The sequence below is a fragment of the Dermacentor albipictus genome, chromosome 3, assembly GCF_038994185.2.
Source record: "Dermacentor albipictus isolate Rhodes 1998 colony chromosome 3, USDA_Dalb.pri_finalv2, whole genome shotgun sequence".
NCBI lineage: Eukaryota > Metazoa > Arthropoda > Arachnida > Ixodida > Ixodidae > Dermacentor > Dermacentor albipictus.
The window spans coordinates 183655388-183677621 of record NC_091823.1 but is presented as its reverse complement, the minus strand read 5'-3'; the positions used below and the strand labels follow the sequence as shown (position 1 = coordinate 183677621).

The window sequence follows — 22234 nt, the reverse complement described above, 5'->3', positions numbered from 1 at the left end:
AAGCAAACATGTCCGCAATAGACATTAGTAAGAGGCGACTGGAGGATTGGTGGAAGAAAAGTACGGAAACGACAAAAGACGGAGACGTACAAAAGCACAGTTCGCAATAGGGGATCAGAAAATTTGGGCTTGGTAGTTCATAGTTTTTATGGTTCTTTTTTCACTGTTTAACCTAAGTAGAATATTAGGCAGTATTGGCCTCGAGCTCCACCACTGGAAAAGCTGGCGCCACCGTCGGCGTGACGTGCTAGGAGGGATCACGTGGACATAGCGGCCGCGTCGGCTGCTTCGGGCGCGCCGAAGCGAGCTAAAAACGAGTTTAAATTCCCTCGTACGCTGCGGTTTTCATTTAGTGGCGAACTTTTCCCGCTTCGAGTGTCTCCTTTACAACGCTTGAAAGCACTACAATAGGTAGTGGCTGCCTTTGAAGGCGCGCAACATGGCAGGCTACTGCTCGGTGCCGCAGGGCCGGACGCACGTAATGGAGGCCGGTGTCGGCCTTATTCACACGTAGCCGCAGGACAAGAAGCTGTGTGAAGCTTGGCTCGCGAAACACAAAACCGGCAGTCATCGGCTACAACTCGGGTATGCAGCAAGCACAGACGCGAGGGAGATTTCTGCTACGGTGCCCGGTCTGCGATGTTCTGGAAACGCGCACTGAGACGCTCGCCTGAGTCCGCTGCCCGACTAATGTCATGACGGTTTGGTCTATGAACTTGTCGATACTATAGATACTGGCAAGTTCAGTGGAGTGGAAAGGCAGCGGTAAGAAGCACATTTAAAGAAAGCGTGGCATATGGTCATGTTTGTGTTATGAATTAATGCACTGGATTACAAAAAAGGAGCAGCGGGACATTGCACGCTGGGAACGCCGATAAACATACAGTGCGACGCAACTCGAGAAGTAGTAATGAAAGGCCAAAGAATTTAGAAGAAAAAAAGATTGCATCGTCGCGACGGCACATCACAGTCCCCGTAGGCGTCGAAGTCTCTACAATGAAATTATTTTTGAGCAGCTCTGATAGCGCCCACGCAACACTGGTTGCCTGTATACTGTCAAATGCTCATATTCTGCGGCCTAAAGCTCATGGCGCGGTGCGAAAACGCGCGCGCGGAGAAAGCGAAACAGTGCGTGGACAAGTTTGCAGACGCGCAGTCGGTCGTTGCGAATCTGCGCGATCGCTGCATTGAGGCTTCATTCTATTACGCTCCATTTAGTTATACAAACACTATAACAACATATTTCACATAGTTTGCTCTCAGCGTTTACCTACCTTTCACGCAAGAAGCCGATTCGGGAGACTCCATCGCGGCGACCGCGCGCAGTGGCGTTCGCTGTACGTATTAGGTGAAGAGATAGCGGCTGTAAACGATTGTGTGCTTTCAGCTTGCCCAAGATTATTATTTAGACAGTAAGAAACTTCTCTCATTTCGAAAGTACTTACGGAAATGTCGGGCAGAGCTCGCGCGTGGTGTTTTCAGTGAGCGCTGACAGCAAAACCTATGAGGAGCGTGCCACGTGATCCCTCATACTACGGCAGCGAGGCGCTTCCGATAGAGGGCGACTCCGTACCTCCTCGCCGCCAATAGTAGCAAGAGCTTGGTGGCGCAACCCACCGCCACGTTCCAAAGGCGACGCTCATAACATCCATCCATCCATGTAAAGCCCCTCAATTTTTCAAAAGTAGCGCCATTCTTAGATCTTTCCGACACCCCGCTCACCCTGGCGGGTCCTCCTCCACGCCTCCTATCTCCCCAGCCTCCTCCGCTCCCCCATTGGCCAATCTGGGTCACGTGGAAGCAGGCGCCGCGCTTTTGTAATTTTTTTCTTTCCGGCGCGGAGCAGACGCCGCGCTTTTGTACATTTTTTCTTTCCAGTGCGCGCCGACCTCCATTGTTGGGCCTGCACGACGAAAGTACGGCAGGCGGACTGACGGAGTGCGTTAGCGTAATAGAATGTGCAGGGCCGAGAACATAATTGCGAAGACATGCTGCTGCGCATTCGGTTGCCGCAACAGACACAGCGAAGGCAAAAAGTTTTTTGCTTTGCCGTCCGGCGGGCGCTACACAAAAAGAAGTGTGGAGTCGCAGGATCCGGCGGGCTGACTTCGAGGAAGTGGCAAAGAACGCACGGCTTAGTGAAGTAAGGGCCGCGGCTACTCACAACCTCTTTTTTTGAGCCTAGTTCACGCCTTCCACTTCGAAAAAGTGTGTGTTCATGCTTTGCGTGGTTTTTAGCGCGTTGTTTGACTTTTTTTTTCGAATGTGCTCTATTTGTTTCATGTAGTTTCGTCTTGCGGTGAAATGCACGCATCTGCAGCTGGCCTGTGACATAAAAGCGACTTTATTCAGGGTGTGTTTTGAGCTCCACCAGAAGTTAGCACATTTTCGACGCTTTTGCAAGGCTCACTATGACTTACGACGCAGTCTTAGCTTCGAATGTACGCCCCCATGCATTGGTTTGGTTTGTGGTGATTAACGTTTTTAACGTTCCGAAGCGACTAAAGCTAAGAGGTCGTAGTGAGTGGCTCCGGATAACCTTATCTAGCTCGCCTGGGGATGTTTAACGTGCACTTTGATTGTAGAGTCGTACGTGGGCCGGTAAATTCCTCGTTGGCGTTTCATAATACTCGCGCGCTAGCGCTGCTTTAGAAGTTGGCGCCTCGGCGCGATTGTATTTCTTCAATAGATTTTATTTACTAGTTGTAACAACTTGTCATTATTTCGTATTATTGACGGCGCCTCCAGGGCACCAAAGCGGCAACGGGAACACCAAAGCTAGAACCAGGGCTGGATGGGGCTCGCCGAAGCCTGTGTATGCCAAGGGGGTATAAGATCGCGGACAGCCAATTTTGTATGCGAACACTGCCTGCGACGCCTGCATTAGTGTAATGTTACGTGCTCTTCAGAGACCTCCGTTAGCCATTACATGTGCCCTCCTGCAGCAGTACTTGTAAAAAAAAAACAATATAGCGTCACTATTACCAAAGCACCCCGCAATGAAAAAAACGGCCCTGTTGCCAGGCATTGCTAACCGCACACAGCCGGAATCTCTCACGCGCCGACCGAACAAAAGTGTCCTGCAGGTACGTGAACGAACCTACGAAACCACGTACACATACTTTCACGCTAACCCGCCGTGGTTGCTCAGTGGCTATGGTGTCGGGCTGCTGAGCACGAGGTCGCGGGATCGAATCCCGGCCACGGCGGCCGCATTTCGATGGGGGCGAAATGCGAAAACACCCGTGTACTTAGATTTAGGTGCACGTTAAAGAACCCCAGGTGGTCGAAATTTCCGGAGCCCTCCACTACGGCGTGCCAGAAAGTGGTTTTGGCACGTAAACCCCCATAATTTAAATACTTTCACGCTGTCAACACCTGAAACTGTGGTAATTACGCGCGTGTTTGAGTACACCGCATACACCAGTTACCGACTGACGAAGAAAGATCTCGATTGAAAAAACTGCTCCGCAGGGCTCGAACGAACTTTTCTGCGGATTTCCTCCCGTAGCGTGTTAGCCGTCGTCTGCTACGGCAGGCCCACCACCGGCGGCGCCACCATCGAGGCCGCGCCGAGCGGAGGAGGAGGGAAACGAATGGCGCTACTTTGGGAGATTGAGGGGTTTTACAAAGGTGCCATGCTTGCGACGGCCGGGCTCTGACTAGGCATCGCCGGCGGCGTTGACGCTTCGCTGTCCGCTCTGTCGTCGTCTGTGAAATTTGCTTGCAGTGTTGGGTCGTCGCGTTGCCACACGAGGAATGGACTCTTCAGATTCAGACTGTTGGATGTAACGAACCATGCCGCCAAGCCGCTCACGTACGTGCTTTGTATCTAGATGCAAAGGCGGGTATCGATCTTGCTCGCAAAAGCTTTCTGTGTTTAAAGCCCCAACTGACGTCTCCCGAAGGGAGCAATGGGCCCGGAATATTAAAGAGGCTGACAAAGAGCTTACCAACGACAGCGTGGTTTGTGAACGGCACTTCGACGAAAGAATCGTCGAAAGGACCTATCGGCACACAGTCAATGGTGAGGTTAGGGAATTGCCGCATGATCGTCCGCCTCTGAAAGAAGACGCCGTGCCCACTGTGTTCCCTGAGGCACCTAAGTCTTATTTCACAACGAAAGCTCCGATGGAAAGGAAAGAGAGAAATATATGTGAGCAGCGTGGACCTGCTGCAAAACGGCAAAAGCTGAACGCAATCAACAGGCAAGACGCCCAGCAAGAAGACGCCGCAGCGCACACGCAGCTACGCCAGGAACCAGATATTGCCTCATATACACAGCACGCCGTGGAACTTGAGCGTGCGTGTCATAATGTTTGCCTACCTGATGCAACATGGAATAAGGTAGCGGTTCCAAGTGAACGTTGCAGTGTGTTTTTCGGAGTCTGTGAGCTCGAGGGCGAGCAGGTTGACCACATCTTGCTGCCGAATTTAGTGAAATTAAAGTCAGAAAGCAACCAACCGGAATTGTTGTGTTGCTCTGTATTCCTCAGGCGCCAATTGCGCTCACAGTGCACTGTTTCTTCGCCGGAGGAAGCGCAGTCAGTGCTCGACAGCACACATGCACTTGTATTGTGTGGAGGCTGTGGCGTGAAACCAAAAAAGCAAGGAAGATATATATCGTTTGCTGGGTGCTACTTTTCCATCAAGTGCACTTACGTACGTGAAAGTAATGGCCCCTGCATTTTTTGCAAATACTTGAGAAAACTGCTGCAGAATGAATGTTCACGAAAGCGACGGAACGGCAGAGAAACAGTTAAAAAAATAATGAATGAAGATGTTCGGTGCAACAGAGCCCTGGCTATAGCATATCCATTTCTACTCTAAATATATAAGCTCTCCAAGGAAAAGAAAAAATTAAATTTAAATGATTTCAACAGTGAACAAAACCTTTGAGAGCGAAAAATAAACACGGTACACGCGAAGCATTGCTTGTTATAAGAGAAAATATTAAGCAGTTTACACTCCAAACAAAGCCCATAAAAAAAAACACTCAAGACACAGTGTGACTGTGCGGTCACGTAAATGGATTAATTCAGATGAAGTTGGCGAAACATGTCAAATCTGGTCAATGCTGAGAAACATTTATGATAAACTAGACGCCACTTGCCAGTTGTGTCTATCAGAAACATTGTGGTTTTCCTTTATGTTAAGTAGCACCTATTCAAATTTTAAACGCATGCCTTTCAACGAACTAATAAAATGACTAGTTCATGTCCTGCTAACACGGACGTGGCGGGTAATTATTGTAAACAAGCTGAAAGTAAAAACACGCGGCCCAACGCGAAACCGGCCAGCGCCGCTGGCACCTGTCGCGCAGCCAGCGCCATCTACTGGGGCCGCCATCTTTCATCGTGCACCCCTGAGCTCCCGCCCGTCACACTAACCCCCCTAGCCACCATTAGCGGCGAGAATTAGGAGTGGCGCCCTCTCGCGAGTGACGTCACAGCCTGGACGCCGCTCGCTCCGGCTCGCTCGGCTGCCGCGCGCGCTCGTTCCCTTCGTGTATGCTTGGGGTATGGGTGGCTCGAGCCGTACGTATTGAAGAATACGTCGGCTTCTTTCAGCTGCCATACCTTAAAGGGCCCCTGAAACGGTTCGGACAAATTTTGTAGGCGCGTAGGGTACAGCTTAAGTAGAACATTCGCACCACAATTTAAGTGAAGCGTTACGTATTAATGGAGCTGCAAGCGATTAGAAGTTACCCTCCTCCCTAGCTATGCTTTTCCTCCTCAACTCGCTCGCCGAGCGAGCGGCGCTAAGCTCCGCCTTCACTGGTTCAGCGTCACGATGCGACGTCACATCGCTCACTTCCGGTTGTTTAGGAGCACGCCCCCTCCCGCGCGAGACCTCTCCGCTAGCCGCTTGGCCGTCGACCGAGAGCTATCGAAGCAGCGTGCGTTGCGAGCATTCTGTCGTAGCGCCAAACGTGTCCGGTACTCCGCTAAAAACAGGCAAGCTGGTCATTTCGGCAAATGACTGGAGGCATAAACTCAAGCTGATGAAGGAACTTTAGCGTAGACGTACGTGAGCAGCCTGATCGGTCTGCACGGTCCAGACACTTGCTGGCGCAGCGCTTAACCAGTCAAACAAAGCGCTAATATTGCTCTAACCAAGTGTAAAGCATTTTAAACATTTATAAATCAACGTGTTGATGATTACACTCCTGCGAAAAATACACACCAGCAGCAAAGAATACACTTCGTTGCTGCTACTGTGTATGGTTGAGCTCTGTGCCACCAGGTGGCTGCACCGTGCAGACCATTCACATTTGCCCTTCTGCTCATCTCGTGGCTCATCCCGGCACAGTCAAGCGGCCAGACCCTGTCCCCTTGCGCTTGCGTTTGCCCTAATACTGGACTCGCGGTTTGCAGGTTGCTAGGTTTGCAGTCCACAAGGCAACAAAGTCGAATCATAGTGCTCGCGAAAAGACTGAGACCGACTCTGACCGCGGAGCTCTCGTCAAAATGGAGTACGTTGTAACACAAGCAGACGACACTTGCTGTGTGCCGGAAGTGCTGAAGTGTACTAAAAAACTATTCTCGTGTATTCTCTTTAAGTTATTTTCTTTTTACAAAAACAAAGTAACTAACATTCCAACTATTACGAGCATCATTTGTTCACCATAAAGTTGGAAAAATTATCGACCACGCGTCCTGGTCAGCCAATCAGATAGCTCGCCCATGTGACGTAATATGGGTTATTTGCATCATATGGGTAGGGGCGGCTTAAAATTCCACCGAGCAGTGCGCTGCGATCGGCAGCGATGTGTATTTTTAAAACCTTATAATAAATTACACGCTTTACGCAGAGCACTTAGATGCATCAATTAATGATCAGAAGAACCTACTCTAACGACTCAGTACGTTTGTAGAAAATCGCCAAAATCGTTTCAGGGTCCCTTTAAACACAGTTTCTTCTTCAAAAGCGTGTGAGTCGAGAAACTTTGCGGCTTGGATATCGCAAGCTAAGTAGCGTTAAAGGGGTCTACTAGGTTTGGCAATGCATATATGCGCCGTGCCTATCGGTAAATTTTGACTAAAAAAGAATATCTGCAAATTCAACGCGCGAAGTTGTGTATGATGCTTCGCTAAACACTTAACATTACTTTAGTATTTAGCTATGAGAGGCATTGCATTTTACGTGGAAGAAAAATTTGGTAATTGGCGTCAACATGTTATCCGATGTTAGAAAGACACTGCCCAGCGAAGCTGTCGTTATGATTCCTATTACACTGGTGTGTTGTTCTATTCAAATATGGCCATTCATTAATGCGTAAAAAAATAGTTACGCGCGCATTTCTTATGAAAAAGTTTGCTGCTACTTTCATCCCCCTCTGAAACAGGCCTCCAAAAAAACGAATTGCTCATGGCTGCTAACACGACGGCGCGTCATGTAGAGTACATACATAGTTAATTCACAAACACCATAGTAGCAATCACCTGAGAGAAAAGTTTCGTTGTTAAGATCGAGAGCCACTCAATTGAAAGTGACGAAATATTTCATAGTGGCCCTCAGTAGCCTTTATCGACAATATGGCACACCCCTGATCACGTAACGGTAGCAATCGACTGTCCGTATGGCGAGGCACGCTATGTTCGCGAAACCCATCAGTTCACTACAACTTACAATTAAAACCATAAAGCATTTTTTACAGCGCCAACTGGAATGGCTAAAGTATTCTCGAGCTACTACACCGCAGCTTAGATTGCCTACAAAAGGAAAATTCAAGCACTTTCTGTCTCACGATGACTCGATCCAGCGCTATTTAATTATACAAACGGATAACTATTCGCTTCGTCGGTACATAAAAGAGAACCTTGCAGGCTAAATTAAGTTTGCTCCAATACAATCGCAAACATTCATAAAAAAGCACCACAAGCCTTGCATATACTTTCACTTGATTTCTGACCCTCCACCGGGGGAATTTCGATATCTTCAATATGTCCCATACTACTAGTCATTGACGCTTCGACTTCTTTCTGGCTGCAGCTATGCGTCCCAGCAGGCATACTTCACTAAAAAAATTGGGCCGAGCAGCCTGTGTCAGTTCGCCAAACAGATTCGTCATGTATATTCCTCAAGCAACAAGCACCAGTAAATTTCTAAAGTGGGTTTGATTTGATTTATTAATTTCCATTTACACACACACATGTACAGAGGAGTGGTAAATGGAGGTGGATGAGGGAAAAAAGCCGCACAGACGCGGCTTGAGGTAACCTCACCCCCTTAGGTACAATATGGCTGCATGGGGTAACACATCAAGCGCCATATAAATTACATTTATATAGTGGCCATAAAACATTGCAGTTATGCAATATATGAAAGAACAGTGAAATATTTCCACAATAACAATGCAAAACACACTGCGGCATTGAAATAAATAAATGACATACACTTGGTAACATAGACAAAAAAGAGGAACATAACATACATTATTAATCATTAACAAACGCGCTCTAAAGAGGTGAGTTGAACGTGTAGCACGGAAAAGGGAATATATATTGGTACATTCCTATTTGTACTCTGTATATAGCTGTAAGCCTTCATTAACTTTACTTCAAATTTCCGCCGCTTAAAAAAAATAAACATGTGAAGAACCCCCTAATGTTGACAAGTGAGGCGTGTAGAATCTAAGCTCCAGTATTAGTTAAATCCCCGTGCTACTGCCGAGCGTTTCTGTGAGGAAATGCGAAAATTCGATATTATACCATGAACTACTCGTCGTGAGCAAACCTGTTTTAGCGGAATAAAATCAACGTAACTGCTGTAGAAGTCATATATAGCCAGCTTTGTGACATACTTTTTGCACCGCGGCAGGTATGGTATCGTAACTGGATTCCTATAGGCTATGCTTTTGCGATTGCTTATCCGCGTATGAAAAACCCGCAATGGGCTGGTCTGCGTCGCTTCGGCTGGCACTGTAGCGTTGCCTTCGAGAGCTGCATTGTTGTCTAAGAAATTAGCTCTTTGAATAAATGTTCGCAAAGGAAGACGTCGTAAAAATATATAAAGGAAGACGTCGTAAAAATATATTTGAGACGACCACCATAAGTATACAAGCAGAGAGAACGAGGGCGAACAAACGAAAACACCGCAGAAAGCGCCCGGACAACGCCCGAACTGTAGCAGACGACAGGCGCGAGTCCGTGCCCTGACGTCACGCGAGCGGCGCTCGCAGCGCCGCTCGCGTTCGTTCTCGGGGCTAATAGCCTGACGCAGTCGGCTTGGAAGGACCCAAGTGGAAGGACCTGAACATCGCCCCCGCAACAATGTGACGTCACATCCTGCAAAAAAGAGCTGTTCTCCTTTCTCACCTTCTCTCAGCTCACGCATGCGCAGCGATCACGGAGCACTCGGGGGCACCGTGCTCGGGGGCGATGTTCAGGTGCTTGGAAGCACGACCTACTGAACTCCAGACCTGCACAGATCTCCCTCCTCCAGCACGCCTGGTCTAGTTCGCCCCTTTCGCCGCTAGGGATATACCGTACGAGCGGAGTGGCGCTAGTTATAACCTGTTCGCTGTCGTCTGCTTCTGCGATCTGTTCAGCGTTTGTCTTGCCATTTCGGCAGGCACAAAGCTCTTGTATTGGCGGTAAATGTATAAATTCACAAATATACAAAAAAACATATTTGCGAATGCTTTGCGTTTGAAAAGTGAAACTACAAGAGGAGGAGCGATGCAAGAAATGTAAAGAACGAGCATAGGTGGCAGCTGCAGTGCTAGATCGACGGCATAAATTTCCCTTTCCTAGCCTCCATAAGAGACTGGAAAAATTGTCTTAAAAAGATTCATACGATAATCTAGATTTTTTAGTTGTTTACAGATAGCCTAGTGTCGTAGATGACATGAGAATTTACTGCTGTGTGCCGTAATGAATGGCAGATGACCGGGTAAAAGTATATAGTAAAAGTATTCACGAGTATAAGTCCTCCGCCCGATATGTGCAATAGGTTGATCGATTCTGTTTCAAGGAAAGGTGAGCATACCTTGTTTTTATTGTCGTTGGTTGCCTAGCTCAGTAGAAAGCTTACAGAAAATAAAGCGATCCCAGTGCTATAAAACGTGCTGCACTGCAAGCCTTAAATCGTCTCACGGGACTCTTTTCAAACTGTAAAGCTAGCTTTTCTGCGTGTTACGGCGGCAGCATAACGGTGGTGCTTAAGATACGTACGCAGTGAAGCTGTGTGTGTAATTCACTTTTTGAACTCACGACGCATTCACTGACTACTTTTAAGAGTTAAAATGAGTGGTAATCGTTCTGTCGTCGAACATTACGGTGGTTTCAAGTTTCTAAAGAGCGCAGAAGCGAATTTTACAACGTGTAGAATAAAACTGTTGTGTACTTTGCGAACTCTATACACAATGTGATTTATAATAATCTGCTTGAAAAAGGCAATAGGAGCGGCTATTTAACCCTATTTTAGAGAGCAGCGGACTACACGCTCCGACATTTTTTAGGTTCGGGCAGTCAACTTTTGGAGCCAAGTGACCGATCAAAGCCTTGTGACATCACTGTCACTGTGTTAGCAGAAATCATCAACTAGACAAGCAGTTCGTCACTACACAACAGCTGCCGTACTAATTACAACGCCGCACAGCCGCCCACCGCGTAGCAGACGAACAGGTTATAAAAGCGCCACCTACGGCCGTCGGTTGAACGAAAGTGGGCGCAAGCTGCTCCCATAGAAGCCGGATATCTGTGCAGGTCTGGAGTTCCAGTAGGTCGTGCTTGGAAGCATATATGGCGGTGGCCGCTCAGTGTTGCCAGTCAAATCCCGACCTTTGCGGTACTCTAAAATTTTTTCCAGTGACTCTAATGGTGGAACGATCGCAGCGCCAGATTTCCCTCTAGTCAATCTAATATTACTAATATGAAACTCTCTGGCGCGGGGCATGGTGCAGTATGCTGGAACCATAGAGTTTCTCACTATACTACCTAGAGGGTAATCTGGCGCCACCGTCTATGGGAGTTTCTTAAGGGGGCACCGTGTCGTCATGGGAATGACGGTATATGTGTCTGCGAGGCTCGTGTTGGCTGGTGTTGTAAGAGGCTTCGTCTAAAACGTGGATATGGCTACGCAAATAACGCATTCTCAAAGTAAAATCTTCATGAAATTTTTCCATTCACGCATATTAAATCTTGACTTACCCACGATGCATGACCAAGCGAAGGAAAGCAAGAACAGACGACCAACTGTTTCAAAGCGAGCGCGAACCTTGTCGTCTGTCCTCCAACTTTAGCGGCCCGCTGATACTTTTTACGTAACATGTAGTCGTACACACAATAACAAGTTCTCATAGTTAAACAAAACATGTTTTCGCGTAATAATAAAGCTAAAACAGCTTTTCACGTGCTGTTCTAGTAGAAAATGAATCATTGTGACAGACGGAACGGTACTTGCCAAGCGCGTCTTCAAGGTGTCCTGTCTCTACGAGAACGATGCCAATCCGAATCCACAATATACCGGCATTCCCATACATACCACAGCGCAGCAGCGCCAGATTTCCCTCTAGGTAATGTAGTGAGAAACTCTATGGCTGGAACGCGCCTTGGTTGATTTTTCGCCCTCTGGCGATCGCTGGAACTTGAGAGTGTAGTTACTTGGTGCGGGGCCTGGTCTCATCCTCCATGCACCAACTGATAAAAGCGAAAGCACCGTAATTACACCCCAACTCATCTGCCTTGCTTGCGTTTCCTCTCTTAAAAACGCCGCGCCCTCTACTTTCCTGTCGGGAATGCTACGTCATGCTGACAACGCGCATGCCGTTCGTGACTTGGAAGTACCGGGAAAAGGAAACGCGGGCAGGACATATGACGGTTATCGTGGTGTGGCAAATATACACCCCCAAGGGTGCAACTGTTTTTAGAGTGTGACTATGCCTCAGCTACGCAATAAAAACGGCCCCTGCCAGCTTTCTGCGGCGCGCTAGATAATCAGCACTGCGTCGGTAGTAGGTATCTGCTGTGGGAAACGTTCCGCTACGCCCCACATACCGGTATTTTCGGCAAATGCTGTTGCCTTCGTTTTCGCTTATGCAGGGTTTGCACGTTCTTGGTGGGAAATCAAGTGAAACCCGTGAAAGAGGCAAGTTCGACTTACCTGTACTCGTGTAACGTTTTCCAACGATCTCGGTGTACGCAAGCCAGAAATAACTTTCGCCGGTTTGCAAAATGAGTACCAATTGGTACTTATCATTCTCGCCAGGCGACTCTGCCCTTCCGACTAATGCCGCGCCACCTGACGGCCACTTTTGCAACGAGCTCGCCCCAAGCGCGGAGCAGTGCGACATCTCTGGAGGACGCGGGATAGTTCTTGGTGCCGTCACTACAAGCCGTGGATAGTACGGATAAAATGTACGTACGCGTTCAAACTACTGGCAGTATCCGGCTACTGGTGTTAGGTAATATATTTCGTCGGTTCCTGTGAAATTTGCAGCATAAAGCACAACACGCTTGTGCGCTATGCTACGAGAAGCAAAAAAAAAAAAAGATGGCTGTACTTGCAAACTTTTTGCGCCTTACGACCGCAAGACATATCAGCGCCCTAGTGACCGCTGTCGTCGGTGATCATTGTACGTGGTATTTTTCGCCATCGCGAAACAGCGGTGCAGCGTGTACGGTGCTTGCGTTTTAAACGGCAAGACGGTGGGCCAGGTCAGCCATGTTTTAGTTACTTGCGCCGCTTGACGAAGGCTGTCAATCACGTTCCCACGCTCGTCGATGCGGACTCATGGTGCGTTGATTGTGTTTCCTTTGATGCTGACACCAATACGGGCTGGCCAGATACCTGCAACACTTCTTGCTGCGCACTCCGGCCGCAATCGCCTCGCCGTGCACGGCCAAAGCGTGGCAAAAAAACTGCGAGTTCACGAGCGACACCTGTCGACCGGCCGAGCAATGTCGGTGTCTGAGCTCTTGCGCTATCTGCGACCTGGCGCTGGCTGGCTCAACTAATTCATTCTGAACGGAATGATGGTGGATTGTGTGTTGTATATCCGCGGATTTGTACCGATGGACATTGTCCGACCGATGGCGTTCCTCTTGTATTCTTCCTCCGTGGCTCTTGTGCGTGCCCGTTGCCAGGCCTAAGCCTTCCATTGCATTTAGCCAAGGCGCGCATTGAAAGGCTACGCTACGTGCGCTCCTCCTGTGCAATAAACTCGCTTTGTGACAGCATTGTTAATATTGAGGTACACTCTCGCCCCAAACGAACGTTTTACCCCACGTTTTACGTTTAATAAAGAGTTAGCAACGTGCATTGATGTTGCACACTCATTGGGCCACCTTCTGGCAACGAGGTGGTGACCGTCCTGCTTCGTCAATGCTACACCTCGAGCTGCCGGAAACGCGTGTCCTCGCTGCATGGCAGTATCGCCGCAGAACATGTCCGCCCGTATTAGGACCCTTTCGAAAATGTTCTTATATTCCTTCAAACTCTTTTCAGTCTCATCATCATCCGATTTTATGTCCACTGTAAGACGAAGGCTTCTCCCAGCGATCTCCGATTACCCCTGTCCTGCGCCAACTGATTCCAACTAATTTCCCAATTTCGTCACACCACCTGGTCTTCTGCCGTCCTCTACTGCACTTCCCTTTTCTTGGTACCCATTCTGTAACCCTAATGGTCCAACAGTTATCTAACCTGCGCACTACATGATGTGCACAGATCCATTTTTTTCTCCTAATGTCAATTAGAATATCGGCTATACCCATTTGCTCTCTGATCGAAACCGCTTGCTTTTTGTCTCTCAATGTTATGCCTAGCATTCTTCGTTCCATTGCTCTTTGTGCAGTCCTTAACTTGTCGTCAAGCTTCTTTGTCACTCTCCAAGTATCTGCCCCATATGTGAGCACCGGTAAAATGCACTGATTGTACACCTTCCTTTTCAATGATAATGGTGTGCTTCCAGTCAGGAGCTGACAATTGTCTGCTGTATGTGATCCAACCCATTTTTATTCTATGAATTTCCTTCTCATGATCAGGGCTCCCTGTGTTTAATTGACCTAGGTAAACATACTCCTTCACAGACTCTAGAGGCTGACTTGCGATCTTGATTTTCCTTTGCCCAGCTATTCATCATTATCTTTGTCTTCTGCATATTAATCTTCAACCCCACTCTTACACTCTCTCTGTTAAGGACCTCAATAATTTGTTCTAACTCGTCTGCAGTGTTGCTGAATAGAACAATGTCATCGACAAACAGAAGGTTGCTGAGGTATTTGCTGTTGAACCTTACTCCTAAGCCTTCTCAGTTTAATAGCTTGAATATTTCAAAAAAGGTGTTTCAAGGCTCCTTTAGTTTAAAACTCCATGTGCAAATGTGCTCATAATTTCTTCTTAACCTTTGTGCGCGGGGAATTGAACAGACATGCTTGCCAGTCAACTACCTCAATACTATGTGACCACTGAATAGCCATGTTTAAATGGAAATGTGCTGCTGCGTAAATGAAGGGGATCTGCACTGGGCGTACGCGATAGAGGTGTCAGGAGGCCAAGTGGTGGCAGCTGCACTCTTCTGGCTCTGCATGGAGTGTGTGAGGGAGAAGAGCATGCTCTGCCCCCATGGTGGGAACTGAGCTCGTACTGGTCTGTAGATTTAGTTGAGGGCTTTTTTGAGTACAGGCTGACTGTGGCTGTTCGTTCCTTACCATTGTGCCCAAATTCTTTTAGACAAGAACCAAAGTGGCATGGTTGCATATGGACAGCCGTTGCAGAAAGCCTTTGCTGTCTTATTTCCACAGCAGTTGCGGTTGTGCAATGCTTGCATGGAGCTAGCAAGTATTGGAATGCAGATCCAGAAGGTCCTGTAATGAAAAGGATCAGAAGCTTTAAATGTGGTCAGCAACAAGACAAGGGGTGCAAAATCAACCCACAAAGGGAACAGGTGTGCATCATTATATTTTTGGAGAGCATAATCTGGGGCTCTATTATGTAAGGATTCCGTTCTATGCCGTTGGCTTGGTACAATGCTAGATCTTCAATGTTGCCAGCCAGTGCTGCATCGGTTTGGTCCGTTTGCTTGCTGCCTTAATTCACGAATTAACGTCAACTGTATGTGAGATGTGATGCCTCTCAGCTTTCCACAATAAGCCGCATTCCTTGCCCACCCACCTTGTTGATGGACAGTTCCCACAAATTGTTTGTTAGAAGCAGTTCCACGATCCGAGGGAATGCTTTATGAAAATCGCTTGTGATGGAATCCAGAAGTAATCATTCTCTTTAGCGCTTCAATTGCATGTCTTGACCAGGATGCAGTAGAACCCGGAATGATCAGATAGGTGTTATTGCAAGTGGCTTAAAGTGTATTGCAAAAATAACTTAGGAAATTACACCGAAGTTGCTTAAGGAAAGGCACCCCTGGAACAGTCAAGCTGGTACTAGCCAAATGTAGTTCTGCTTTGCCATCCACATAGTTTAGTCAGAGCCACATATTTCTAAAAATGTTTGTATTACAAAATTTCTTGCAAGTCTCACCTCGAAAGTGGCAAGCTGAATCGTCTTTCTCACAACAATCAGAGCAGTGTGTAGACTATAAAGGCTGCCCTGTTGTAGACTCGTCTGTAGAGCGTGTATGTATTTTAATTGTTTCTCATTACTGTGTTTAGTCAGAGCTCACCTCAAAAAAAAAAAAAAAAAGCTTGTTTCTGCACTTTAGGCAATATCTCTTTGCTGATAGTTTTTGCTAGTTAAATTTGGACAATATGCTACTTGGTGCTCTGCTGTGGAGCAGTGGCCACACATTTCGTGCTTGGCTGTTTGAAGAGATGCCTAAAAAAAAAGATGTAAGAGCAGTATGAAAGAGAGGCTGTTTTATTTAATTAAAAAAATGCACTCCAACTGAATTTGCACTTGTCAAAATGGGGGCCTTTTGTTAGCTAGTGGTACAATGTCAAGATGACCTATTGTTTCGGTTTACACTGTCATTGTGGAACTGGAGATTGTTTGACACCAGCTTGCTTTGTCATGCAGAGAAAAATAATTTATTGGCTTAGCTTGTTATATATAAGTAGTTACCTGGAGGAGACTTGTTATTGCAGTCTTTGGAAACAGTGTTTAGTGACAAAGTTAGTGTTGACAATTCTGCAAGAATAGTCTCCTGCGAGTTGGAAGTTTGTTCAGTTCGTGATGTATAGCTAGCAAGTAGCCTTGTAAACGTCTATGGGCAGCTCGCTACACCAGTGGCAGGGCACAGGAGGCCTCAAGCGCAGTGACCAACTATGGCCTCGTGTGTTGTCCCTGTGAACACCTCATCATCATCATCATCCGCCCATGCTATGTCCATTGCAGGACGAAGGCCTCTCCATGCAATCTCCAATTACCCCTGTCCTGCGCCAACCAGTTCCAACTAGCACCTGCAAATTTCCTAATTTCATTGCCCCACCTAGTCTCTTGCCGGCCTTGACTGCACTTCCCTTCTCTTGGCACCAATTCTGGGACCCTAATGGTGCAACAGTTATCTAACCTGTGCATTACATGACCTGCCCAGCTCCATATTTTTCTCTTAATGTCAATTAGAATATCGGCTATGCCCATTTGCTCTCCCATCTAGACCACTTTCTTTCTGTCTCTTATTGTGATGCTTAGCATTCTTCGTTCCATCGCTCTTTGTGCAGTCCTTAACTTGTCCTCAAGCTTCTTTGTCACTCTCCAAGTCTCTGCCATATGTGAGCACCGGTAAAATGCACTGATTGTACACCTTCCTCTTCAACGATAATGGTATGCTTCCAGTAAGGAGCTGACAATGTCTACTGTACGCGATCCAACCCATTTTTATTCTTCTATGAATTTCCTTCTCATGATCAGGGTTTCCTGCAAATAATTGACCTAGGTAAACATACTCCTTCACAGACTAGAGGCTGACTGGTGATCCTGAACTCTTTTTCCCATGTATGGCTATTCATCATTATCTTTCTCTTCTGCATATTAATCTTCCACCCCACTCCTGCACTCTCTCTGTTAAAGTCCTCAATCATTTGTTGTAGCTAGTCTGCAGTATTGCTGAATAGAACAATCGTTTCGCCGATGACATTGACATTCTTCCAAGCACTAAGTGAATCGCAGTGGAGAGATTCTGTCTCCTTGTCTGACCCCTTTCTTTATGGTATCTTCCTACTTTTCATGTGCAGAATCAAGGTAGCTGTGGAATCTCCGTAGATATTTTCCAAGATACTTACGTAAGTGGTCTGTACTCCTCAATTATGTAATGCCTCTATGACTGCTGGTATCTCTACTGAATCAAAGACCTTTTCGTAATCTATGAAAGCCATATAAAGAGGCTGATTGTATGCTGCGGATTCCTTAATTACCTGATTAATGACGTGGATGTGATCCATTCTAGAGTATCCCTTCCCGAAGCAAGTCTGTTCCCTTGGTTGGCTGAAGTCCAGTGTTGCCCTTATTCCATTGCAAATTATCTTGGGGAATATTTTATATAATACTGGGAGTAAGCTAATGGGTCTATAATGTTTTAATTCTGTAATGTCTCCCTTTTTGTGGATTAGTATAATGTTTGCATTCTTCCAGTTCCCTGGGACTCTTGAAGTTGATAGACACTTCGTAAGAGAGCCACAGTTTTTCATTTATTATGTCTCCTCCATCTTTGTTTAAACTGACTGTTATTCCATCTTCTCCTGCCGCCTTTCCTCTTGCAGGTGGCGGCTGTGAGCATGGCGGATGCCTTGGAGGCGATGGCAGCATATGCTGAAGAAGCTGCTCCACTGGACGGCGGCGGTGCTATCATCCTCATCCCACAGGTACCCTTCCCATTTTGATGGGCAGATGTGCTTGAGCATTTCTCTTTGTTTAGCATTAGACCGAATTCTCAAGGTGCAAGCACAAACATGTTCCTCTTATTGGTGCCCACCTCGGTTTGCTGGGCACGTGCAGAAGTTCGCTGGTTGTACTGTTGGACGTATAGAATGTGTTGATCATCCACGTAGCTTTTGTCCTGTCGCCGATGCTGCCTTCTGCTGCTGTCCCACAAACAAAAGATTGCACGCGTGGCAAGAGAATGTCGGGCCAGGCAGAACGTTGGGCAGGAACTGATTTAAATATTTCCAATCTTCTAGACATGGAGCAAGTGATGTCATGTCCATTGGTTACATCGACACTGGGGGTGCACTGTACCATAGTTTAAAACCAAAACCTCTTGACTCAGAGATCCGCAACACCACATCATCTTACTTTAGAAAAGGAGAGACACAGGTACTGTGGCCCATAGGAACTATGGTTACTTAGCACGAATTGGCAAAATAAGGGAATGAAGGGACAAGTTGAGCGCTAACTCTTCACTGTTTTTTGTGCACACAGCTACCTTGCATTTATACCAAAGATCCTTCAAACCACGCGTAAGGAATGCGCATTACACCACCCGCAACATTCTTTCAATAAAATGACTCTTGGAGGGTAACTGACATGTCACTAATACAAGACGCCCCAAGTTTCCTCATGTGATGGGCTTCTAATATCGGGGCCCATTTGTGAGGCACATTTGCTTATCCACTGCCAAGCACATCAGTGTAAGCCATGGCTAGACCACATAAGAATTATGGGCAGAAGCAAGCATGCAGTTGCGCGTGAATCACTAGAAGCCTATCACATTAGGAAACTTGGGGACTCTTGTATCATTGACACGTCAGTTACCCTCTTTCCCGCTGAGAGTTGGAAGAATGTTGCGGATGCTGTAATGTGCGGTTTGAAGGATCTTTTAGTATAAATTCGATGCACCTGTGTGCGCAATAAACAGTCAAGAGTTAGCACTCACTTTGTCCCTTCCTCCCCTTGTTTTGGTCGATTTGTGCTAAGTGGCCATAGTTCCTATGGTCGCTTACTAGCCCCTTTTCAATGTCTTGTTTCCTCTTGCAACCAAAAATAAATTAAATGAATGGAGGGAAAAGCCCGCTCCTACTAATAGCAATAATGTGCATAAGCCAATTAAAATTTAAATGAACTGGGGTTTGAACATGTTTTTTTCTTAATTTATTCAATACTGCCGGCCACCTTTTTGTAGCCAAGGCAGGAGTGGGTACATTACGTTTACATAATAATGGTCCATAAAGAAAACAACGGCAGTAACAACTACAACAGAGAACCACATAGGCACACAGTAACGTTACTGCAAAGCAAAACAGAAACAAACAAAACAAGATGCAAACGCCTTACATTCAAATCTGAAAATAAAGCATAAAAAGCCTACCAGTGAAAAACCGAGCACACGAAACTTATTGGCTAGAACTGATTGCTGAAAAAAATGCATCGGGTGATGATAAGGTGGCCACATTATAAGTTAACTTGTTCCAGTCGGCTATAGTTCTTGGAAAGGACAGCTTCTATGTGTTGGTTCTGCACTCAGGCATTATAATTGTTTTGTCGTGTTTGTGCCCAGTCTGTCGGGTTTTGTTGTACTGCATGTCAGTATGGAATTCTATTTCGGTATGATTATTAATGATTGCGAATAATATATTCAGACGGTGCATTTTTAGACGAGATTCTAAGGTGGGATGGCCGGAGCGGTTGAGAAGATCAGACATTGATACCTGTCTTCCATAGGTGTGGTGCATGAATTGCAGTGCCTTTCTCTGAACCCGCTCAATACTCTTTACATTTGTTTTAGTGTGCGGATCCTAGAACATGTCAGCATATTCCAGTAAGGGACGCACAAGTGAAGTATAAGGCACAAGTTTTGTTTTAGTGGTTGCATGTTTTGACCAGTGTCTTATTAGCCATAGTCTTTTGGATGGCACTGAAACTATGTTTTTTAATGTGGGGGCTCCAACTGAGGTACGCCAAGATACTTAAATTGCCCTACTGGTTCAAGAGAAGCGCTATGAATTTTGTGTAAGAATACTTAGAAAATTCATACACCCAAATTCATGACACCCAAAGCGCATATAGTATTTCTAATAAAAAGAACCAATGGGAAAAAGAAAATGTGGGCACAGTAACAACTGGCATCCTAAGGTCCATTCAGTGAGGGCACAAGATCATTCTCTAGGGCATTTATTGTGCAATAATGAACATAATGTTGATGATGAAAATCGTTATTCTCAGGTGCCAATGCAGTGAAAGGTGGTGATGATGATGGTGGTGGAGGTCTCCAGGAGCCTGTTGTTGCAATCCTTGCTTGTTGGTGGCTTTTAAGGCTGTGATCTGCAAATTTTTTACAAAATATGGTTATGATGTGGTGATGACCGCCCGTTCCACTTCTAGTACTGGGACGGATGTTCACCACCAAATTGGCATGACAAGAAGCGCCTTGTCCTGTCTGTATTCCTTCTTGTGTGCCGTCACTATTGGCGCTTCACCTATTGAAATCATTGTTGATTGTTTTAACTGCGTTATTTAAAGATTTGCTACTGACCCCAAGAGCTGTGTCATCAGCATACATGAAGGCATGTGCTTCATTTAGGCCGTTTGGAAGGTCATTTATGTATATTGTAAATACTATTGGCCCAAGTACTGATCCTTGTGGTACACCCATAGTAATGTCAGAGAGACTTGAGGTATGCTCATCGATGACCACTGCTTGTTTACGGTTATCAAGATAGCTTTTTAAAAAGTCTAAGGAAATGCCTCGGAATCCAAGTCTTTCCAGTTTCATGAACAATATGCAATAGTCGACAGTATCAAATGGCCTTCTTATATCTAAAAATACTCCTATTGATATTTCGTTGTTGTTCAAAGCTTCATTGATTACATTAGTTAAAGACAGAATAGCCGTAGTTGTTGATCGGGACTTCTGAAAGCCGTGTTGACGCGGGGAAAGAATGTTATTTTTATATAGAAATTTTCATAATCTACTAGCCAGTAGGTTCTCAAAAATTATGTTTATGCAGTTCAATACTGACATAGGTCGATAATTACCGAAATCATTGGGGTCCCCACTTTTATAAATAGGCGTCACTGTTGCTAATTTCAATATCTCCGGGTATGCGCCCGTGTAAAATGCTTTGTTAAACAATTTAGCGAGAGTAGGTGCCAAGGTTTTTATGTTATTTTTCACTACGGACACCGCAAGAGCATCAAAACCAGGTGCCTTTCCTCTAACAGATTTGTAGTTGCTATTACTTCCTGGATTGAATGAATGAATGAATAGAATTTATTGATAGGAAAGACAGAGAGGTTGACCTGAGCTAGTGCGCTCTAGTCTGCTACTCTGCACTGGGGAAGAGGGAAGGGGAGTGAAAGTATTGGGATGGATGATGATGATAAGAGAAGTGGTGAGTGCTTATGTACATGAGCCAGTTGCCTCGCTAGAGCCGCTTGTCGAGCTTGGTGTCCTGCAGGAACTTTAACAAAACTTTTGTTGCACGCATTGAAATTGCAGTGTTAGGCCATGGGCCGAGGATAGCATCCTCCGACAGTAGTTGTCTGCCAACGCTGGCTAGGCAACTGTCTAACGTCCTTCGCTCCAGCTTATATGCTGGGAAGTCACACAGTACGTGTTGCAGTGTTTCGAGCATCTGGCAGTGTTCACAATCAGGGCTCTTCGATCGGCCGATGAGGTGTGCGTAGCGACGGGTGAAAGCAACGCCGAGCCGAATCCTGTGCAGCAACGATGTTTTGCTCTGTGTAAGCTTCGGGGGCAAACAGAATTTACCGTCTGCGTCAATCGTATGTAGACGTCTGTGAATGCTATCAGAGTGGGCTCTGTAAGCCTTTGTAAGGTCCTGCATGAGTGCATTGATCATGGAGTTGGTGTCAGGTCGCGAGTAGGCAATCCGTACTTCATCAGAGGAAGAGGAGGCCGATCTTGCCTCACTGTCAGCGAGTTCATTACCAAAAACACTACAATGGCTAGGCACCCATTGAAAGGTGATCACGTGGCCACTTAACTCGGCACTGTGATAAAGTTCTACGATTTCCAGCACGAGCAGACAATATGGTCCTTTGTTTAAAAAGTATTTTAGCGCCTGTAGCGCTGATTTGGCATTGCACAATATTGTCCATTTATGGGGTGTCTGCGTTCTCATAAAACGGACAGCCTCCCGTATTCCTGCAAGTTCCGCAGCCGTAGATGTCGATTTGTGGTCTAATCGAAATCATTGTGGGATGACAAATGCGGCCGTTGTGGCAGATGGCGTGACCGAAGCATCGGTATATACTTGTACAGGGTGAGCTGCTTCAAGCCAATGGAGGAAACATGAGATTTCTTCCTAATTCCGGGTATCTAAAGCCTCACTAGTGGTCTTGGCAATGTCCATGGAGGTGTCACGAGGATGTCGGT

The 22234-nt window shown here is 46.4% G+C and overlaps 1 protein-coding gene across 9 annotated transcripts in view; it reads left to right on the top strand.

The window, feature by feature from the left end:
- Positions 1-12223: 12223 nt before the first annotated feature.
- Positions 12224-22234, top strand: part of LOC135918099 (uncharacterized) — a 703603-nt gene continuing 693592 nt past the window's right edge. For 3 of the 9 annotated variants that reach the window (XM_070536300.1, XM_070536303.1, XM_070536299.1), the window contains exons 1-4: positions 12751-13073; positions 17136-17183; positions 17533-17565; positions 17661-17762. In XM_070536300.1, the coding sequence (XP_070392401.1) occupies positions 12978-13073; positions 17136-17183; positions 17533-17565; positions 17661-17762 (279 nt within the window). In that variant the 5' untranslated portion in view covers positions 12751-12977. The other 6 variants (XM_065451756.2, XM_070536302.1, XM_070536301.1 and 3 more) reach the window with 6 other exon arrangements.